At 34.3% G+C, this 23804-nt stretch overlaps 1 protein-coding gene and 1 long non-coding RNA gene across 5 annotated transcripts in view; one reads left to right on the top strand and one right to left on the bottom strand.

Moving 5' to 3' along the window:
- The window catches only part of LOC138691122 (uncharacterized), a 37744-nt gene extending 28415 nt beyond the window's left edge, over nt 1-9329 (top strand). The window contains exon 3 of the long non-coding RNA XR_011329752.1: nt 8147-9329. This is a non-coding gene — a long non-coding RNA (uncharacterized lncRNA). The remainder of the gene's footprint in view (nt 1-8146) is intronic.
- sif (still life) overlaps nt 1-23804 on the bottom strand; it is a 727300-nt gene that overhangs the window by 79253 nt on the left and 624243 nt on the right. For all 4 annotated transcript variants that reach the window (XM_069812852.1, XM_069812854.1, XM_069812855.1 and 1 more), the window contains 5 exons: nt 23140-23406; nt 15702-15808; nt 11183-11365; nt 7836-8030; nt 1745-1853 (listed from right to left, as the gene is read on the bottom strand). In XM_069812852.1, coding sequence (XP_069668953.1) covers nt 1745-1853; nt 7836-8030; nt 11183-11365; nt 15702-15808; nt 23140-23406 — 861 coding nt within the window. The remainder of the gene's footprint in view (nt 1-1744; nt 1854-7835; nt 8031-11182; nt 11366-15701; nt 15809-23139; nt 23407-23804) is intronic.

Below are 23804 nucleotides of genomic sequence, written 5' to 3'. Positions count from 1 at the left end.
CTGTTGTTGAATATGGCCATAAAGTCATTTAAATATGCACTCCTGCATACATGACTTACATAGGTTTAAATGCAGGTAGTAGGCAGTAAACATTACAATGAGAAGAGTTCGACCGGCACCGTGGATCGTATCCCGGCATAGCTCAGTTGGAAAGAGCGCTCAACGCGTAGAGCTGAGAGGTCCCGGGTTCGATTCCCGGTGCCAGAACGAGTTTTTCTCGATTTAAAGGTGATAATGCACATTGACTACTTTATAGTAGTCGTGATAATATTCAATGAGGGTGGCGAGACCTCATATAATGAATATGTAATGAATTATTTTCTTCTTTCTTTCTTCTTGACAATTTTCTTTTTCCTTTCTGCTTTTCTAAGTTTATTTCTGCCTCCTTTCCTTATGTCCTTTATTTTGTTAGGAAAAAGAATATCGTGTGTAGGTGTATGTGTGTGTGTGTGTGTGCATACTGAGGATAGAAACATTAAGCAAATTTGCGTAGTTTGAACTCATTTGTAAAGTTAAGAATAAAGTTCAAAGTTTCTTTTTTAAGTAGCAAATCATTACAGCAGATAATATGTTAGCCAAAATTATCAGTCCACAAAAGACAGGCGAATAGATTGATTCTGCTAACTATAAGAGACGAGTCCCGCGCCATTGCTGTGTGGTCTAAGGAAGGCACATGCCTTCGACTAGCTGTACAAAATGACTGCTGGCTCGAGTCCTCACTTTGTGCCCACGTGCCATCATGATGAATTTGAGGAGCTACTGTGACTAGCAAAATCAAAAGTGAGCTATTGCACTGGGAGGATCACTTGTGCTGACTACACTTTACCTTGATGATCGTTCATCTCTGCTAAGATAAGTGGACGTAAGACCAGAATTCGGCTGGTCATCCTTGGCTCTTGATTGGTTATCACACCCTGGATTATTTTTCAGTGATGAATGACTATTTAATTTCAAGGAGCTGCTTCTGCCACACTTTGCTGCACGACACTCCAGCCAAGAAAAGGAATCTGATTATTGGAAGGAGTAAGAATACAGAGCAATTAGTAGCTTTCGGACTATCAGAACGTGGCTCCTTATTGTGACAGTCCAGACGTTATTATGGAGTGAAAGAGACACCGAGGCGCACTGAGGAGTTTGTTAGTGAGTTGACATATTACTCAGTTCTGTGTTAAAATTGTTATTACTATGCGTATTATTGCTATTATGCTTTTAGAAATCAACTGAATTATTAAAAAGTTTGTTCTAGTTGCTTTTAGTGTCAAGGTATGGTCAAATAAGACTTTCCTGGAATTCTGCTCTTGTTGAGAGCTGCAGAGTTTCTAGTGTTGGATTCAATTTATGAATTGGTGTATCTGGAAGGAGGAATTCAGTACTTCCGATTACTGGTACATGATGGCAGATGAGAATGATGACTAGCAAAATTCAATTTTTTCATGGCGAGATATAATCAGTAAATTTAGTCTGGAACCCTCTGGTCAGAGACAGCGTTCTTTCACTTGCATCTACGACATGGGACTTTGATATGATTTCTCTTACGAAGGATTTTTACAATTCTAAACATTTTATCAATCTCTGCTATATCCGAACCCACAAAAGTCAGGTCTAATGACAAATAAGATAACCACTTAAGAATTGAGAGTAACTTTGAATTTCAGAAGTTTCAAAATTATGTTAGGTACCTGTTTAATGCTCTTTTAGTTTATATTTGAGACTTCAAAATCAACAATATTAAGAAACTACTTACTGGGGTGCAGAACTTTTTGTGCTTTGGAGTGGCTGGCACAGAAGGAGCTGTACAGTTTGAAGTGGTTTACATAGTAGAGGAATGCGCTACCCACAGAGAAGAGCACATTCTGAAAGAAAAAAAAATACATCCTCTAATAGGAAATATGGAATAAAAGTTTATTTAAATAATCAGAGTCAATTTTTACACTGCTTTCTTGAATAGCATCTGAAGTGTTTTATTGTGTTTTAAAACTTCCAGAATAGAAAAGATATTGGTTGTTTGTTTGACATATCCTTTGAGGTTTGTATAGACAAAGTGATAATGAAGCAGGTTTTATCGAGTGCTTTCGTTTTCTCATACCAGTTTCATTCCATCTTTGTTCCACTTTTGGCATATCATACATTCGTTTTTCACTGATATTCCTGTAAGTTAAAAAAGACACTGGAGAATACCACTTCGAAACTAGTCAGCCAGTTAAATTGCAAAAGTTAGGGGGAAAGGATGGTATGTTTTGGTGAAAAATGAATAAATTTTCAAAAAAAAAAAATCTTTAAAATACTCTGTGATATGTGTGGAATGCATAGCATAACATTTTGTGGGTATTTGTGCCCTTATCGGATGTTGAGTCGCCATTTTTAAACTTCCTGCATTATGGATTTTTAAATCACTCGCCCACTTTTATTGTTGTTTCCGGTAAATTAAATAAAAAAAAAAAAATTTTTTTTCTTTAAAATACCCTTTGATATGTGTCGAATACATTGCATAACATTATGGGGTATTTGTGCCCTTATCGGATGTTGAGACGTCATTTTTAAACTTCCTGCTGTATAGATTTTTAAATCACACGCCTGCTTTTATCGGTTTCCAGTAACTTCATTTTTTTTGCTACATTGCCAGACAAAAATGGATATAATTTCTGAACCATTAAAGATACATGCATGAAATTTAGAACACACATTCTTTAGACTATTAGGAAACTTTTCACTGTAACAGAATTTTGTTAATTGATTTCATTTTAAAAATACGTCCGTTTGTTTGCAAGAAAGGAAATCAGAAAATTGTTATTAAATTTTAAATGTTTATTTTACAAACGTAGGGATCAATATCAAAATTCTGTTACAGACAGTTTGTAGAACATGCTTTTGCAAATACATTGCAAAAAACTGTTTGAACCTATCTTTAAAAACGGTTTAGATATATCAGTTTTAGTACAATCCTGCATTGGGTATATTTTTTTCAAATTTGGGCCTCCCAAATAATTTTTTTTAAATACTTTGATTTGGTTGAGTTGCCACAGCTATGAGCTCTCTACATACAAAAAATTAATATTTTACACCAAATAGGAAAAAAAGTTAAAAAAATACCATCCTCTTCCCTTAACACAGTAAAGATATCATTAAGTTATTCAGTGATTATAAGTGTTAAAAGAGTGTATCGAACAATGAATAATAAAAAGGAAAGTTACGGTACATTGAAATATCATTATTTGCCTTTATAGTATATAAGAGACGTTAAATAAAAATTTCAAATAAACTTATCATATTTATATGACTATCATCTGAAATAAAAAAAAATACCTTAAATTAATTATAATGATAACTGTTTAAGATTTATGATTTCTTAAAAATAGTGACTACCTAAAATAATATAAAATATTTGGTAGCTTACCTATTTATGTAACATCATTACAGCATTAGTTCGTGGAATGTCTCCATTATTGAACTGCTTAAATTGTTTGCACTCATTCAAATTGTCAGAATACATTATAGGTCTCTATACATACCATTAAATTTTGTAAGAAATTAAACATTTTATATGTCCTTTTCATATTGTCCGTAGGGAAGCCAAGGTTAACTGAATTGTAAATTATGTTTTATTTAACGATGCTCGCAACTGCCGAGGTTATATCAGCATTGTTGGTGAGCCAGAATTTTGTCCCGCAGAAGTTCTTTTACATGCCAGTAAATCTAGTGACATGAGCCTTCGCATTTAAGCACACTTAAATGCCATCGACCTGGATCAGGATCGAACTCGCAACCTCGGGCACAGAAAGCCAGCACTCTACCAACTGCGCCACCCAGGCCGACTATGTTAACTGAAAGGATCATAGTAGGGTGACCAATTTCTGATCACAAAAATATGGGAGATTTAGTCACGAAAAATTTTAGCGCAATTGTTTGGGATGTGAAGCCACAATTTATGATTTCTTAAAATTGTTTATAGTAAATAATGTACAACTATCTATTTAATTATACTACAAATATGAGTTATATCTCAATATTGAGTGCAATAATATTGAAAAAATATCCATGTTTTTTAACTTTAAGTTATTTGTATTTGTCAACAGGATGCCACAGAGTATTCAATTTTTTACATTGATATGCAAACTGATAAAGAAATTCTTTACAATCATAAGTGCACACAATTACACAAACAATCCAGGATCACCGGAACAGGATTACTGCACTGATTGCTGCCTGATAAACTATTAATATTAATGTCAGTTTATATCTAAATACGAGGCATGTTCTTAAAGTATGTTCTAAAAGGGTGTAGTAAGTAAACGGGAAGATATTTACAAACCATTTTTGTTGCACTGTATTCCCCACACTTCAATTACTTCTTAACATAATCTCCACCATTATTGAGGCATTTATCGAGTCGTGGCACAAGTCTTGCTATCCCCTCATTGTAGAATTCGCCCGCCTGCGATGTGAACCACTCCCGCACTGCTGTTTTCACTTCATCGTCGCCATCAAAACGTTGACCACCGAGGAACTTCTTGAGGTGCAGGAAGAGATGAAAGTCACTCAAAGCCAAATCCGGGCTGTAGGGGGAGATGGTCAATTTATTCCCAGCCAAATTTCGAGATGAGATTTTGGGTGTCACGAGCTGTGTGTGGCCGAGCGTTGTCATGAAGCAACACAACTCCGTCAGTCAGCATCCCACGTCTCTTGTTCTGAATTGCACGATGGAGCTTCTTCAAGGTCTGACATTAGATTTCTCTATTAATGGTTTCACCCCGAGGCAAGAATTCGATGAGAAGGACTCCTTTTCTGTCCAAAAAAACAGTGCACATGATCTTGCGTGTTGACATGGTTTGTTTGAATTTCTTTTTCCTTGGCGATGCAGTGTGCCTCCATTCCATGGACTGCTGCTTCGATTCAGGTGTCATGTGAGACACCCAAGTCTCGTCACCTGTCACGATATGGTCAAGAAACTCATCGCCTTGCTCACTGTAACGTGTGAGAAAGCTCAATGCACTGGAAGCTCGTTTGGTTTTGTGTTCCTCTGTGAGCATCTTGGGTACCCATCGTAAGCACAATTTTCGATATCATAATCAATCTATCACAATTTGTAGAGAACACTCTGCGACATTTGTGGAAAATTCAAGGAAAGCGAAGAAATTGTGAACCTCCTGTCCTCATGAATTTTTTCATCGACAGCATGCACCAAATCGTCATTGATCAAAGATGGCCGACCGGTACGCTGCTCGTCATGCACAGAGACGTGGCCCTCATTGAACTTCCTAACACATCTCCTGACCATTCCATCACTAATGGCATCATCACCATACACTTCACAAAGTTGACGATGATGTCAGCTGGTTTGATGTTCCTCGCATTCAAGAAACAGATAACAGACCGCATCTCACAGTCGGCGGGGTGCTCGATCACTTTAAACATTTCAACTGATCACAACTAACCATACATACGGACTGAATCTCTGAAACTGCATGCACAGCTTACCTGAGGACTGAAGAAGAAAACACGCACTCAAAAAATAATGATTGCAGTTATGCGACTGCTATAATTGAAAACGGAACTTACTTTAAGAACACGCCTTGTATATTTAGTGTTTATTGTAAGGTTACATTAAGAAATTAGCATTCATGATTGATTATGAAAAATGCGAGAGGATTAGAATATCAATACGGGAGTCAGGAGAATCCAAAAAAAATTAGCTCAAATATGGGAGTTCCCGGAAAATATGGGAGAGTTGATCACCCTAGATCATAGTGACAAAGACGAAGATTATTGTCCACATTTACGTAACTTTAAATTTATGTCAGAAATTTAAATTTCAAATGCAGCCTCTTTAATATCCTTACCCATTTAAGCATTGTCTCAAAATGCATAATCTTCTATTAACAACTTGTTTTTTAAGACCTTTTCATTTTAGATATTTTTGTTAATTGTAATTTCGAGAAAAAATAGTGTCGTAATTTATTCGCTATTTTCTGTAGTAGTGTTATGTATAATTAATTGAGCAAAAATTATGGAATTATGATGGAAAACGAAAGCACAATAAGAAGTCTGCCTTAGCACTATTCTAGTACATTTATCTTGGTTTCTTGGGATCCAAATCAATCTCGAACTTGGAATACTAGTGCCCTAGCTGTTGTCTTATTTTCAGTCTAAGAGTTTATTTCACATTTGTTTTCTTGAAATATATGACACGTAACACTGTGAGGGAGTGCTCTTGTAAGGCTGATTAATATATTTGGAGATTTGTTTAAGGTTTGCATATTACCACAAAAACTATAATGGAAAAGGAAAGAAGAACGTGTAATGGAAAATGGAAAGAGTAGGTGGTCTCAATTGTCATCTCGACAAAACGAACATATTCTAGAAAAGAATATATTTTTATACTGTATAATAATTAGGGACCGGATTTTTATTTAATTACATATTATATTCCTTTCAACCTAACCGTATATAAATAACAAATCCTTGCGAATCTTGTAATTACCATTAATATATTAAAATTTGATACTACATATTTACCCCAAATTACATATTATGGCTTGGTATTACATCAATCTACATATTTAGGGGTTTTATTCATTTTTACTTCTCTGAAAGGAAAAAAAAAAAAAAAAAAAAAAAGCTTTTTTTACCTACCCAAGAAAGGATATATTTCGGAACGAAACAGAACGTCCTTAGTTCCAGGAAGTAATAGAGGCACTCACCCCATACCGCCCACTGTAAATATGAGTGAACAAAAGGCAACCTTTCTCATACAACTACCTTGTATTGTAAAAATCACTCAGAAAGTAGCGTTGTCTTCATGCGGTGGAGTGGGACGAGGACGACATGATTTGTCTCGAACTATAATTTGTTCTGCACACGTCTTAACAAGTCATTCCCATGCAATTTGCAATCATACCCACCCTCTTCCTAATTCTTCCATGGAAAACCCGTGTCAAGTCTGACATGAGATTTTCAGGTTATTGCCTGACCTCTTTATTTTAAATTTAGTAGATCTATACGGAAATGGGTTTTTCCGAACAATTAGAAAGTATGGTTCTTGGCTGGAATAATCTTATCCTTCTGAATGAGACAGGAATGTCACTTTTCAAACAACAGTTTGTAAATGCCTATAGTTTGAGGTTTTAGTATGTACTTGTTTCTTACAGGGAGCAGCTAAAATGCATGTGTCCCACAACTCCTCTTATTTTCTCCTAATCCAGTAAAGAGAAACAGTGCTTGCAGTACTGTTGTGTCATTCATTTCACTCAGTCCTCTAGTTTTAGTACTTACAGTATAAAGTGCAAGTGAGTTTATCTACTGCTTTTAACTAACTAAAATGGCCCCTGTATCTTCAATCCTAACGACAAAAATAAAATCATGAATTGCGATGGACGAAGCCTTCACTACAGATGGAAAAACAGTAATGTGTCAAGTGTGCAGTAAAAAATTCGGGTGCTCTATGAAATCACAACTAGAGAGTCTTACCTATCCTATACCTGCCAGATATTGATATTAAATATTTTCATGATTTTACATATTTTGGTACATATTCAGCTTATTTTTCTTACATAAATATGTACATATTTCACACCTTGATATTACATAAAAATCCGGTCCCTAATAATAATAATAATATGTTCTATACTGTATATTCATAATATTTCAAAGTCTAGGAGTGAAGAAATCATGTCAGTATGGCAATTTATTAAGCGAAACTATGTACTTTAAAATACAATAAATTACGGACTTCGTATTCATAAGAATTTCACATTTTCAAAGTCGATATGAAGTCTGATACTTTAAGCATTACTGAAAATTCTCACTGTAAAAACTACGTTACTCTATGTTTTACTTACTTTGAATTGACTGGGATGTTCGAACTTATGGAAATCGGGTTCGAGCTCCAAAGCTTCATCCAGGTTTTGTAGGAACTGTCTCTGGAATGCCACAATCTCCTGAATGTTTCCAAACAAGGCATTGATCTCGGCATTTGATAGGAATGTTTCCTTCTTTAATGGCTCCAGGTAGTTCTCCAGCAGATTGTTTAAGTGCTGAAATTAACAAATATTTCAAAAGTAGATTAACAAAAATTTAACAACTAATAGCTATAATCTTGCGAACAAGCAGTCGTCGCGTTCTTAAATTAAGGTCTGTTTTGTAATTACAGAATAAAGCCTGGTTCAGACGGTGCTAGTTTCTGTGATGGATTCCAAGGTGGCTGCACTGATGGGTGCCCTGCGTGCTCACTTGCTGGCTCCCGTGTTGGCTTTGTGGAAGCGGCGGTACGATCATCCACTCCTCCTCTTTATCTTTCTTATATTGGCTGCTTTCGCCAGGTGGACGGCACATTGGAAGGATTGGATGTGGTGTATGGGACCTGAGCCCATTCAGGATCATGATGAATTTTGAGAACTACAGTGAGCAGTGAAATTGGTTTCGTAACAAGCTATAATGGCTGGGGGTATCACTGTGCTAACCACATGTTACCCCTGCTAAGGCATGTGAACGTGAGAACAGCCGTTGGCTTGTAGGTCTTGGCCCTTCATGGGCTGTCGCACAATAGATATTTTTGGTAATAAAACAAAGAGATGATGATGATGATGATGATGATGATGATGATGATGATTAGGGCTAGGATTTTGATGAAACTGCATCTTTTTCTAGTAAGCCAGAAACATAGTTGCTTTAGTATTTATATGTTATGTGATAAACTGAGTGTTTTAAGACATATTTGTTAGGGCATTTTTTTGCATTTTTTGCCTGTTTCAAATCATAAGAGCATCTTTTGCTTTATTCGGTCATTTTTTAGGAATTTTCATTTAATTTTGGCCATAAATCCCCATTATTAATGTTGTTGTTTTCTAATGCCAGGCGTTTGACAGTAAAGTCATTTGACCTATTGCACTCAATATTTTTCAAAGATATTATCATGGTCAGCCACTGAAGCACAGAATTTGAGGTGTTCCGAATCCATTTCTTGGTTTGAGTTGCACAATGGGCAGTTAGGGGACTGATATATTCCAATTCTATGGCCTGTTGCCAATCTAAATGCAGCTACAGACGATTTTCGTGGTAAATCGGGAATTAACTGTGGATTATGATGCAAAGAGTTCCATTATTACTGTAAATTAATGTTTATTTCCTTTGATATTTTCTTTACATATTTTGTCCATTAATACCCATTATTTTGTATAATATTTTAATCGTTTTTCTACACAAATATTGCCATTTTAACGTAGTACACCCCATGTAATGGATTAGTCCAACCACCCCTTCAATATAGACTCCTCTATACCTGCTAATTCCGGATAAGAGTGGCCTTGTGGTAGACTATATGGAAACTAAAAGTAAAGTAAATCCATGCCGCTACAGCCCATGAAGGGCCAAGACCGACCAGCCGACTGCTGACCTCACGTCCACATCAGGTAAAATAATTAATTAAAGAGTACTACTTAGAAAAAATTATGTAAAATTTAATTTAATTACTAGTCTAAATATTAAGTACCGGTAGTACAAAACCTCTTTTCTTACTAAGCCAATTATGTAAGATAAATTTTTAGGGCATTTTTAAGGGCATTTTTGAAAGATTTTTTTCATTATTTATAGGTCATCAAAATCCTAGCCCTAATGATGATGATGATGATGATGATGATGATGATACAGATCGTGAAGTTAATATGTTTCACATGACAGTGGAGAAGGTGCTCTAAAAATGTATGCCATCTCTTATTCCATTTCATAAATTGTTAAATTTCCGTTCATTTTAGCTGTCATGCAAATTTATGTCTATCTTTTTTTTTTTTTTTTAGACCTTAGGGTTTTATTTACAAAAGTTCTCGTTTGGAAGCGTAATTCTGCAGTTAACGAATAATACTCTGGAAACATTTGTTCAGCATACCGGTACTGTTTCACAGTGGCGTAGCATGAAATTTTGAGCAGGGGAAGCTAACTCAAATTATCTTCCATGTACAGTAGTGGCAAAAAAAAAAAAACCGGACCGACCCTTGTAGCTGATTTCAGAGCCTTGTTCACTCAGAGTACGATAGACTGGTAACTAAGACTTTCGTAGTTCGAATCCTGCCTGGGAAGGGAACATTTTTTTGTTCCTTATTCAAATTTATTCCCAATACTTTTCTATTGCAGCGATATTTTACTACTTAATTAACTTATTATTCCCAGAATATGAATTTTACCAGCAATCGAAAAGTAATGAGAATAAATTTGAATAAGGAAAAAAAAAAGTTTCCTTCCCAGGCAGGATTCGAACCACGAAAGTATTAGTTACCAGTCTATCGTGCTCTGGAGTGAACAAAGCTCTGAAATCAGCTACAAGGATCGGTCCAGTTTTTTTTTGCCACTACTGTACATATGAGAAAAGGTATTGCAAAAATATAGTCTTAAAATAAATAGTAGTCAATGTCAGCAGTCCGAAGTTTGGTTGGAACCTCGTAAGTAACACCGATAAGACATGACCTCAAATAGTACGTAGTAAATTACGATTTCATGGTTTACACATATCTCTAACAAATAGAAACATATACCTATAATTTAACATTAGCTTACTCCCTGTCATATATTTTAGAGAAAGCACAATATTAACGGTCAATAAATACAGTATTAGTAATTAATTACGTAAGTATGCGTCTGTCTTGGTTGTGTCCTTCACTGATAGCAGGGAGTCGGTCGTTTTTTAAATCACACTTTTGTTCGTAAGTCAGTCTTGAAAATGTAACTGTCTTAAACATTCAATTAAATTGGTGTCAGAAACTGTTATTTCACTCATTATTTATTAGATCAGCCACAATGCACACTAACACTTCAACTAAACACAATTCACGAAAGGGATAACTCGGAAACTAAATTCTTTTCAATGTTAAAGCTAGCTTCTTGCGAGCCTTGCGACCAGGGTAGTTTTGTTAGAAAGAGATGGAAAATCTGCGGTGTGGGTTACACAGAAGAATGAGGGGATTGGAAGCTGGTGTGTGCGGGCTTCATGTTTACTGCTGCATCACAAATCATCCTAAGCTGCCGCATCACAATATTTAACGCATAAATATAAATTGTATTAAAATTAATAAATGATTTTGTTCATAAACTGCAGGTTTGTTATGAAATTATTATTAACTGGGGAAGCTGAGCTTTTTAGCTTACATTGGCGCTACGCCACTGCTGTTTCACTAGATGAAAGTTTTGTCAGGTTTACCTTCACGTAAGTCCTCTCTGTGTCCACCAACTCAAGCACTACTTTTCGGAGTTTCTCTGCATCTGACAGTTGACGACTAGGAGTAAGTAGAGCTTGAGACTGGCTGCTAGCAACACTTCCAGTAGGACTGGACTTCCGAGTCTCTACTGGCGACCTGCAGAATCCTGTAACTTGTTCTGCTGTCTGTAATAAATTAATAGAACCACTTATATCATGGAAAATCATTTTTAATCGATGCTCAGACATTATTTTCTTACAGTCCCTTACAATAGGAATTAGGCAATAATACTATATATTTAGAAGTTTCGCTAATAAATTAACAATCTTTACAATTACAGTAAAACCTCGATAAGACGCGCCCGTTTATTACGATATCCCATGTAATACGCTTTGTTTTGTCCGGTCCCTGCACATTTCAAATATAACGCCTTTATAAAATACCCCGTTTGTTGCGCTCAAGTCCAGCATAATACGTTATTTTTGTGGAATATTTTCGATGTAATTTTCAGCAATGCCGTGTACTGTAACAGCAATGAAACATTTTGGCCATTGAACTTGCAACTGAGAGATATACTAAACACCAAAATATTGATTTCAATTTATTATTCACTTGCTTATGCATATCTCAGTTATGCCGTTTTCTTATGGGATAACTCTATCAATGTTAATAGGATATTTATTGCACAAAAAAGAATTATACGATCCATTTTTAAATTAAAGAGTTTTGACTCATGCAAACCTTATTTTAGACAATACAAAATTTTAACATTTCCATCCATTTATATTTACAAATGCCTAATTTTCTTGAAACAGAATGAGAATAAATACAATAAGAATTTAGATGATCATAATTATAATACACGAAATGCACATCTGTTCTCAATAAAAAATCATAGACTTGTGAAATATGAAAAATCGCCTGCCTATACTGGCATTGTGTTTTTTAATAAATTACCATTGCAGATACCTTATGCAAAATTTAAAGTGAAAGTTAAACAGATTTTAACTGATCAAACTTTTTATTCAGTGAAAGAATTCTTAAATCACAAGTTATGATATATGCAATACTAATTGATTATATTATTTATTTTAAATGTAGCTATTTTAACTTGTAGGGTTTTTAATTTTATTGTGTTTTTTATTTATTATGTAATTGACGTCTACATCCATGTATAGATCAATCAATCAGTCAGTCAGTCAGTCAGTCAGTCAGTCAGTCAGTCAGTCAGTCAGTCAGTCAGTCAGTCAGTCAGTCAGTCAGTCAGTCAGTCAATCAACTGGTGCCATTAACCTGAAAAGTATTGGTATTCCACCCTTTACCCGCGCATTTAAACCTTCATACTATACAATACTCACCCTCTTGTTACGCTCTCTTATTCGACCCTTTATCTGCGCGCTTAAAGTTTACAATACAACACAAGTTTACAGTTAAATTAATCCACTCTCTTGCTAACCCTCTCTCTCTCTCTCTCTCTCTCTCTCTCAAACTCTCTCGACCGTAACAAAATTCTGGAAATATATGCTGGGCTGTTTATTATCTTTTAGTGTGTTGAAGTGTTTGTGAGTGTGATTACAAGTGCTTTCTGTGTCGGAAAAATTGGAAATCTTACGAAAGTGCGATGGAAACAGAAACAACTGTCTGATTCATTAGGAATCCCATCATCGACATTAAGAACGATAATAAAAAATCGTGACTCAATCACTGCAGCTGCGACGTCGGGAGGATGTAAGCGCAAGAGAGTGAAATGTGATAAACATAAGGACTTGGAGAACACGCACACGGCAAACAACTATAAATGACTCTTTTCGAAAGAATTAAGTACAGAACATACATACAGTATCGTAGATGTCTTTAACGTACAGTACAGTAATTACATAATGGAATAATGCTCTATTACCTTTCACGAATCATGTATTTCAATACAGAAAAATGCTAATAGATATTGCATATAAGTCAAAATTAGTATACCCGACTAATAAGCGGTCCCGATTAATACGCGATTTACACCCGGTCCCTTGAACAGCGTCTTATCGGGGTTTTACTGTATTGTGAACATATTTAAATTTGAGTCAGTAATATCAACACTGAAAATGATAACTTTACTAGATAAGGAAATATTCTACCGAAATTAAATATATAACATACTGGTACTATGCTATGGCATGATAATGATTTAATATGATGCGAGATAGAAAAGATATAGTAGTTCAGGAAACATAAATTATAACAGCAATATCTAACAAATAGGAATTAATACAAGTAAGTACAGTACCCACGAACTAAAAACATTGAATGAATGAATGAATGAATGAATGAATGAATGAATGAATGAATGAATGAATGAATGAATGAATGAATGAATGAATATGCAGGGTGGAAGTGAAATAACCCTTCAGATTTTCAGGGTGAATAGCCCATGTTGTATGTAACAAAAAAAAAGTATAATACTGGTACCAAATTGGTGGAAAATCTATAGCTATCTCAGAAAAATAAGTTCCCCTCCCCAAATGTTCGGTAACTATTGCGAGTAGGATCGTGATTTTTGGCCATATCGATAGGAAATCTAATAAAGAATCATTTATTCCTCTGGTGTGTTTTAATAGCGAGGACGGTTTTCGTGTAGATTTAATTTAAAAACCACTAATTTGAAGCCACTGATCGATACGACCAGCTTGCAACATTGCAGCCAGAAAAAGAGATGGGAGACAGTTCACCAAAGCAGACCTCTTACATCTGTATTACTAGAAGAAAGAGCAGTGTGTTAGCGGCAATGTTGCCAGACTGCTGAAACTTCCAACTCTTCCTCTTCTTCTTCTTCAGTCCCTTCTGCTGCTAAGTGTCGGGTTTGCCTCTCTCCGTCCAATTCATCCATTTTTCCCGGTCTCTACACATTCTCTTCATCTCTACCATTGTTTTTCCTTTCTGTTGGCCTATTCTTTTTATTGTATCCTCCCATTTAATCCTTGGTTTTTCCTCTTCTCTTTCTTCCTTCCACTCTCATCTCCATCACCTGTTTAAACTTCCTTTCCTCTCCCATACGATATACATGCCCAAACCATTTCAACTGCCTTTCATTAATCACCTCTGTTAATGCTTTTCTCATTTTAACTTCTTCTCTTATCCTGTCATTCCTTATCCTATCTCTTCTGGTCTTTCCTACAGCTCTTCTAAGATATTTCATTTCCACTGCTGTTAATTTACTCGATGTTTATCTAAGAATGGTAAGCTTTCGGTACTATATTGTATTATAGGTTTAATTATTGAATTATATATCTGTATTTTTGTCTTAGTGGTTATTTCTTTTTTCTCAACTATTGTATTACTTATTTGTTAGTATGCTGATGTTGCTTTCTTTACCCTGTTCAGTACTTCTTGATCTACTCTTCCGTCAGTAGTTATTATTGTTCCCAAATATTGTTCCACTTTCTCCAGGTTTTGTCCTTCACATTCAATGTTAAATTCTGTTGCCTGTCTATCTTCCTTAGAGATCCACATTACTTTACTCTTGTTGACATTAATCCGCATCCCTTTTCTCATTAACTCTTCGTTCCATTCCATCAGCATGTGTTGTAGCCTTTCAGGTGTCTCTGCTATTAAGATTATATCATCCGCATAGATTAACATTTGTAAATATACTGGTCTTAATCTCCAATTTCCCACTTTAGTTCTATGAACTTCCAACTCAATTTTCTAATTAACCATAAATTTAATCACAAAACGTAATATAGGTTTTCTATTAATTTCAGCGTACACTACTGCCTCTTTCAATCTCCAGGATTATTTCACTTCCACTCTGTATAAATGAAATAAATAAAATACTTGAATGAATGAATAAATAAATAAATAAATTTATATAAATAAATTAAAAAATACAGAAGGTTAAACTGTAACACCAGAAGGAGTAAATACTTATTAATTAATAACAGTTGGGCTAAGTATGCTCCTCAGCCTGCTAAACTGAACATCTAAGAAAAAATCCACACTAGAGAAATCAAGGAGGTTGGGAAGTTTGTAAGTTGGCCAAATTATTCTTTCGCAGACTTTTTAAAGCGAGGGAACCAAATAAATAGGTAAAGAAATAATATAGACGTGTATAATGGAACAATTTGTAGGGTTGCATAAATATACTTACTGGGCATCACTACTTTCTGTGCAGTTAATTTCGATAAATAAATAAAATTATGGATGCATAAAATGACTATGCATGTTTTCATTATAATGGATACTATTAATTTCCCACAGATTATATTTTAGGTCAATGTAGACTATCCAACGCCCACTGAACGAATATTTCACTTTTATCACTGCCAATGTTGCGCTATAATCGTATATGCAAGGTAGGCTATAACAAAAACCTAACCTAACCTAAACTAACCAAACTTAACCTGTCAAAGAAGCAACAAGTTATACTAAATATGTGTAAAATTGGCCTATGTCTCTATAGTGGGAGGGACATAAGTAACATTGACCATATTTTATACACGTTTTCAAAGTATTGGTTTTTCCAAGCAAGCTTACCTTCAGTAGATTTTCGATCTCGAAAGAATTTGTTCGTGAAGTAGCTTTTCCAGTGTCACTGGATGGTGCTGGAGAACTCTCTGTTTCGGGCGAGTATAACTCTTTACCTGGTGAAAAACGGTAGTAATGTAGTAGCGTTACATCTTAGTAAACAGTAGGCCTAATAATTCTAAACTTCTATTAAAATTCTTACGAAACTTCTGTTTATTTTGACTTTACGTGAATTGACAAATACAACATGGATATCAACCATAATATAAATAATTGATTAAATGGCGATCTTACTCGTGTTAATTATGTAAGCATGTGTGGCTTACAGCTGTTTCGGTGCTACTTGACACCATCCTCAGAGCCTACTAGATCTCGGCGCTATCTCAGCTTCGCTGCCTGTTGTGTGGGTGTGTTTATGTGATGAAGAGTTGTGTCAAATAATGTGTGTGTTCTGAAATTGTTCTGTGTGTCGAGAATTTGATTAGGGTGTGTTTTAGTATGTCTGTATATTTCATATTGTTCTAGTGTGTTGAGGTTTTGGTTTTTGGGTTGTATGTGTAAAATTTCCTTGTCTGTATTTATGCTACTGTATGTGTGGTTAGTATTAGTTATGTGTTCGGCATATGTAGATGTATTGTGTCCTTTGGTTATTGCTTTAATGTGTTAATAACCAGAGGACACAATACATCTACATATGCCGAACACATAACTAATGTTAACCACACATACAATAATATAAATACAGACATGGAAATTCTACACATACAACCCAAAAACCAAAAGCTCAACATACTAGAACAATATGAAATATACAGAACACTAAAACACACCGTAATCAAATTCTCAACACACAGATCAATTTCAGAACACACACACTATTTGACACAACTCTTCATCACATGAACGCACCCACACAACAGGCAGCGAAGTTGAGATAGCGCCGAGATCTAGTAGGATCTGAGGATGGTGTCAAGTAGCACCGAAACAGCTGTAAGCCACACATGCTTACATAATTAACACGAGTAAGATCGCCATTTAATAAATTATTTATATTCAAGTGTTAAAAGTAGTGTACGAAAGATTCAACATGGACAACCATAATAGTTACTGGTACATTAATTTTTTAATTTTTGGTATGTAGGCTAATTTAAATACATTACCAGTATGGTACCGTGAGCGTAATATTCAAAATAAGATACATTTACACTTACTGGTATGCATAACAATCAATATGTTTGTTTTCCTAAGTATATTATTCATTTCGTTAACTCATGTTTTTAATACTATGACTTCAGTCAGAGGATTATAGTTTTTCAACAGTTTGTAACTTATACCTCTGAATAAAAAATAACTTTAAATATGCTTAATTCAGATTTTCAGGAAACATACAGAGTGAAAAGATTACTTCCTTACTATGAAGCAGCAACTAGACTCTTGGGCTGTAATGCTCCAAGAAAGAGACGGAGAGAAAGGGGAAAAGAGGGAGGAGAGAAAAAGGGGATAGAGGGGGAGGGGAGAGAGAAAGAGAGGGGGGAAACGGGGAGGGAGGAGTGAGGAAACGGGGAGAGGGAGGGGAGGTATGAGAGAGAGGGGAAGAGGTGAGAGAGGGAGCTGAAACAAAGCCTTGTCTGAAAGCAGATGGGATTAAGGTTAATTTCACCGTCATGTTCTACATTTAAAATTCACTCACAAAATCTATGCTGATTGTAGGGTCACCAGATGTAGTCCTTGCATCATTGTAAACTTGTAAAGTTTTATCTTCAATAACATTTTAGAATTTAACACAGAACTATAAGACATAACCATTTCCTGCAAAGACGACGAAATCATTTTAGGATAATTTTCCAAGCGATATCAAAATAAATGTTATCGAAATTTTCCTTGGTGAAGATAGCATGCCTGCTTCTGCGTTGCTTGTCTGTTAACACCTCCTGTCGTCCAAAATCTATTTACAAGTTCATAGATAATTGAATAATTTGAAACATTAAAACCAGGGAATCTTTCCTGTTATCATTTTCGAACTTCACTAACCCAGTTTGTTAACACATAATATCGTTCGTGAATACTCTTATTCTATACTAATCTGTGTTCCATTTTAAGCTAAACATGAGCATATGCATACACATGTAATCTTGTATTGGTTTCCACCAACAATGTAAGACTAAAGTAAGTTGAGATGCAATTGCAGATAGCAATATTCACTCACTGATGGCATACGCCAGTGATGTCAACTGATGCCCATAGGAGCAAGCGCGCGCTTTAGAGTCCAGGAGAGCCTGAGCGCTTTACAGTGGAAAGGAAAGAGACAGACGAAAGAGATAGTATATGCCGCTTGGTCGAGCTATATACAGGGATGGCCAACACTGATTCAATGGATAAAGGGAAGAGAACTTATTAAAACTGTATCCATGTTAATTTTTAGATTTGTCTGAGTAGTATAAGTGCATTATAAGAATGTAAGTTTTAATTTTAATGCTCATTTTTCACAAGTTTGCTTTTTATTCAAAAAGAATATTTTCTCAAGTTTTTTACAGGAAAGTGAAATTTTCAGATATGTTTGTTTAGTAACCTTACAGGTATTAAAACAATGTTTTCGTAAATCTAACATTTCGTAAATACGTATTACTGAAGATAGTGTATTAAAATGTTTGAAAATATTCGCATGGAAAATGTTTGTAAGGAAGTGAATTAACAAAGCAAATACTTTTACATCACAAAAAAAAAAAAAAAAAAAAAAAAAAAAACATGTGCTTATATATTGGTAAAACGTCAGCTCTATAGCTTCAACAGATTTCGACATAATTTAATATTCTGATAACAGAAAGTTGCGCACCAATATCACCTAAAAACATAATGCGATAAGAGTTTTATTATGTAATATTAGTTACAGTTAAAACATATACCTACGCAATTTTGCTTTGTTCTATAATATTGTTTTGATTATACTTTTACAAGACTAAAGATACCATCAATATCAATTTCAACTTATCATTTCATATTCATTATCTTTCTTTGGGATAACACTTTCTTTATGAATGATGTGTTTAAGTCACTTAGTACAGTATAGTTGTAGTTATTATGGAATTTGTGTGAATATTCCTTCTTTACTCTTTTTTATGTTACTAACTTAGATTCATTATTGAAAAGACTTTATAAACCACATACCGAATTTGTAATCTGTGGTGACATAAACATAGATTATCTATCAGAAAGCTCACGTAAAAGAAAATTAAACTCACTTCTTGAAACTTATAATCTTAGTCACACAGTAAGTTTTCCAACCAGAACACAAGCTGGAAGTAGTACTGCCATTGATAATATATTTATAGATAAAAGTAGATTGAATTCCTATTCAACAGTACCATTAGTCAATGGCCTGTCTGATCACGATGCACGAATTCTAAGTGTTTTCAATATGAGTGAAAAATTCCAAAGTGTTAATCTAAAAATAAAAAAAAAGGATTATAAATGCTGAATCTCTTCATCATTTAAATACATGTCTACAAAATGAATCTTGGGAAAATGTATATAGTACCGATACCATTGATATTAATACTAAATTTAATGCATTTTTCACTACATTTACGAATTATTTCAATGAATGTTTTCCAGTCAAGGTGGTGAAAAAATGTAAAAGTAAAAACATGTGGATAACTCAGGGAATTAAAATATCATGTGCTAGAAAAAGGAATCTATATTTAATGAGTAGGAATAGTGATGATCCTCATGTTCTTAATTACTACAAAAATTACTGTAAAACGTTGACAAAAGTTATAAAAGATGCAAAGAAAATGTATCTGAATGAAAAAATACAAAATTCAGATAATAAGATTAAAACTATTCGGGATATTATTAAAAATGAAACTAATCGATATTCAAAGAGTGAAAATATTACTTGCATTAAAATCAATGATAGTAAAATAGATAACCCAAAATCAATTGCAAATCATTTTAACGACTTCTATATAAATATTATTCAGAACTTAAACATTCAAGATTGTGCAGAAGATGCTGCACTTGGTTACCTAACTGATGCATTTAACACTGAGTTTTTAGGTCTCAAATTTATTCCCACTACCGCAGCAGAAATCATGCATGTGATAAAACAACTAAAAACAAAATATTCCTCTGGATATGATGAAATTCCAAGTAAAGTTCTGAAAGCTTGTTCTGAAATATTATCCCCTCCGTTAAGCTATCTATGCAATCTGTCAATGCAATGTGGTATTTTTCCAGAAAGACTCAAATATTCAATAGTAAAACCAATATACAAAAAGGGAGATAAATGTACTATTGCTAATTACAGACCCATATCATTATTAACAACATTTTCAAAAATGTTTGAGAAAGTTATGTATAATAGATTATATCATTACCTGGAGTCCAACAATATATTAGTTTTAGAACAGTTTGGATTTAGAAAACAAAAATCGACAGAGAATGCTGCTTTTAGTTTGGTGGATGAAATACTAAATTCATTAAATTCGAAACTACATGTAGGTGGGATTTTTTGTGACTTAGCTAAAGCATTTGATTGTGTAGATCATAGTATATTAGTAAAAAAATTGAAGTTTTATGGTATTAAAGATGAGATGTTGGGTTGGTTTACATCGTACTTATCAAATAGAAAACAAAAAGTAGAAATAAATGTACCAAATAGTCATAAAGTTACTTATTCAGAATTTAAAAATATTAAACATGGTGTTCCGCAGGGGTCAATTTTAGGTCCATTGTTGTTTCTAGTTTATATTAATGATTTAGCCTTGACCATAAACAATTCATCCCATGTAATTTTATTTGCAGATGATACAAGTGTAATTATTTCAAGCAAACAATACGATCATTATATAAACACTTCTAATACAGTGCTGAATCTAATGAATGAATGGTTCCATGCAAATAAACTAGCACTTAATGTTGATATAACCAGTGCAGTCAAATTTAGTACACACAATAGTGCTCAGGTTTCCTACAGTATTCGATTCAATGGAACTCATCTCAAAGAATCTATAAGCACAAAGTTTCTTGGTTTAGAATTGGATAATCACTTGAACTGGAAAACGCATATAGAATGTATTACTCGTAAATTGAGCTCTGCCTGTTATGCATTAAGATCCTTATCTACTATTGGTGATATAAACTTACTTAAAATGTCATACTTTGCATATTTTCACTCTGTAATGAAATATGGATTAATATTTTGGGGTAACTCGTCTGAAGCTAAACACGTTTTTGTTTTACAAAAGAAAGCTATAAGAATAATGGCCGGAGTGCATAAAAGGACCTCATGTAAAAATATTTTCCGAAACTTAGAAATCTTGACTTTACCTTGTGAATACATTCTTTCCCTAATGATGCTGTATATTAAGAACCAAGATAAATTCAGTACTAATCAAGACATTCATCATATTAATACAAGACATAAATCAGATCTTCATCTACCCTCTGTTAGTCTAAGCTGTTTTAAAAAAGGAGTTCGCTATTCATGTATAACAGTCTTCAATGCACTGCCTAATTATCTTAAAGATTTGAAGAACAACGAGAAAAGGTTCAGAAAAGAATTAACCAAATTTCTACATACTCATACCTTCTACACAATTTATGAATTGTTTATGCTTGTGAATTGAATTATTCTACTTAAATGACATGTACAATTTTATATAGCTCAACTAAAATATGTTTTTATATTGACTTAATTTGTTTACTATGTATTGTATTTTTTGTTTAGCATAACTGATGAATTGTATGTACTGTAAATTGAATAGTATACTGTATAGGTCAACTGATGAATTGTTTAAGCTTATAAATTGAATTAATCTACTTCATATGAATTGTATAGCTTAACGAAAATAAGTTTGTAAATTGAACTAATTTGATTGTATATGTTTGTATAGTTTGGCTGATGAATTGTATATGTTCTTAAAATGATTACTAGTCTGTGTAGCTCTACTGATGAATTGTATATAGACCTACTGTAAATTGAATGGTAATATGTATAGCTCAACTGATGAATTGTTTATGATTATAAATTGAATTAATCTACTTGATATTAATTGCACAAATTTGTATAGCTTAATGAAAGCATGCTACTTTGTATTGTATATATTTGTATAGTTTTGGCCGATGAATTGTATATGCTTTAAATTGAATAGTAATCTATATAGCTCTACTGATAAATTGTTTGTGTTTGTAATTTGAAGTAGTTTGCATGATATGTATTATCAATTTCTGTATATCACAACTGGTTGAATTGTTTATGCCTTAAATTTAATTAAATTGTTTTGTATTATAATATAGCTCAACTTATGAATGATCGTTTGCGTTTGTAAATTTAATAATCTGATTGGCTATGTATTGTATACTTTTAGTAGAGCCATCAATGTAGCTCAGTCGACAGACTCGCTGGGCTGCTGATCCGGAGCTGCGTTTGGGCTTGGGTTGGATCCCCCTTTGGACTTTGGTTTCTTCGGAGGTTTTCCCCAGCCGTGGGACTGAAGCCGGATGGTCTATGGCGAGTCCTGGGCATCAACCCCTTTGATTTGATTACCCCCTTTGATTTGATTACCTGGTTGGGTTTTTCCGAGGTTTCCCCCACCGAAAAGGCAAATGCCGGGTAATATTTTGGCGAATCCTCGGACCTCATCTCATCTCACTACATCTCGCCAAAATGTAAAAATATGTAAAAAATGTAAAAAAAATTGTACAAAATTGTAAAAATTGTAGAAAATTACTAAATTGTAAAACTATAAAAATTTGTAAAAATTGTAATTGTAATATTGTAAAATGTTGACATATTCCACATCTTAAAGCTTCATTGCTCATGTAAGATCTATGGAATAAAATGAATGAATGAATGAATGAATAACGTTTAAAACACTACAGTACTGCAATATTAGGCTAAGAAATAGGTGTTAGTACTTTTGTTTTACAGACAATATAGAAAATAACAAACAGAAAGAAGCCATATAAAAATAACGACATAAAATTTCACGTTCCGTTTAAAGTTTGTGCACCACTGTTTTCTTAATCCAACAGGCTGCTTATTCCTCCTGGCATACCTAGCACTTAATGCTCGCGAACGACGTCAAGGTCAGAAAAATGTGCTTGCTTTGACATCACTGGCATACGCCCTCTGTAACCAGCACTACTGCCCAAGAGGGAAGTTGCTATTTCATGGTAAGAAAGTAATCTATTCACCCAGCATACCATAGGTGTAAGTATTGTTCCAGTGTCAATTGAAGAAATTGGTACAGTACAATTTACATTGCAAGTTTTGAAACAGTTTAACAAACGATCAGTGTAACATTAGATACAAAACTAGTAAAAGTTGTTTCCATTTAATCTGAAATTGATACTACAATCGTTGGCCAATTTGTTAACTTCAGACTATAGGCCTACCACTAGCATTTCCATGATCATTTAAGAAGAAAAGGAAGAAGATACTAACTCCAACCCGGCGCAGGTACGATGAGGCCAGAGATCATCTCCTCGCTTATGACAGGAGGTTCTGAGGGAGGTGGGGGACACACAAGACTCTCGATGATATCGTCGGTAGCTCTCATGATTCCAGCAAGGTCTGGGGGTTCTGTGCGCGAGGAGCGCATCATCATGCAGAGAGCTAGTTCTTCTTGTAAGACGCTCTCTAGGTACATCATGTCCAGGTCGCTCACGATAGCACCGTTGATCACCATGATCTCGTCTCCCTTGATGATACCTGCAAGCAAACAAATTATCTTTCAGTTCTACATCTATTCGTGTTATCACTTTTGTGATCTTTAGTACATCAATCCAGAAGTAAGGGCAACTACTCTCTCACTTCCTAATCTTCTATAACAGCAAATATCATTGAAAAATACCGTTAGGTACTGCAAGCCATGAAAATTTTAATTATAACTTAAAACATTAAAATCATGTTGTTGAAACTTGAAAAACATCAACCTTGATATCAGGCATTTGTCATATTTTATTATACTTCTTGATTACATAACTTAACACTATTTCACTTCGGAATATAAAGTGTGTGTGTATATATATATATATATATATATATGCTTTCACGTGTTAAATAACTAGGTTATCTTGTTAACTAGTTTCGGCCTGGGGGCCATCATC

This window comes from Periplaneta americana, chromosome 16, assembly GCF_040183065.1.
Source record: "Periplaneta americana isolate PAMFEO1 chromosome 16, P.americana_PAMFEO1_priV1, whole genome shotgun sequence".
In the NCBI taxonomy this organism is placed as follows: domain Eukaryota; kingdom Metazoa; phylum Arthropoda; class Insecta; order Blattodea; family Blattidae; genus Periplaneta; species Periplaneta americana.
This window is presented reverse-complemented; position numbering and strand designations above follow the sequence as displayed.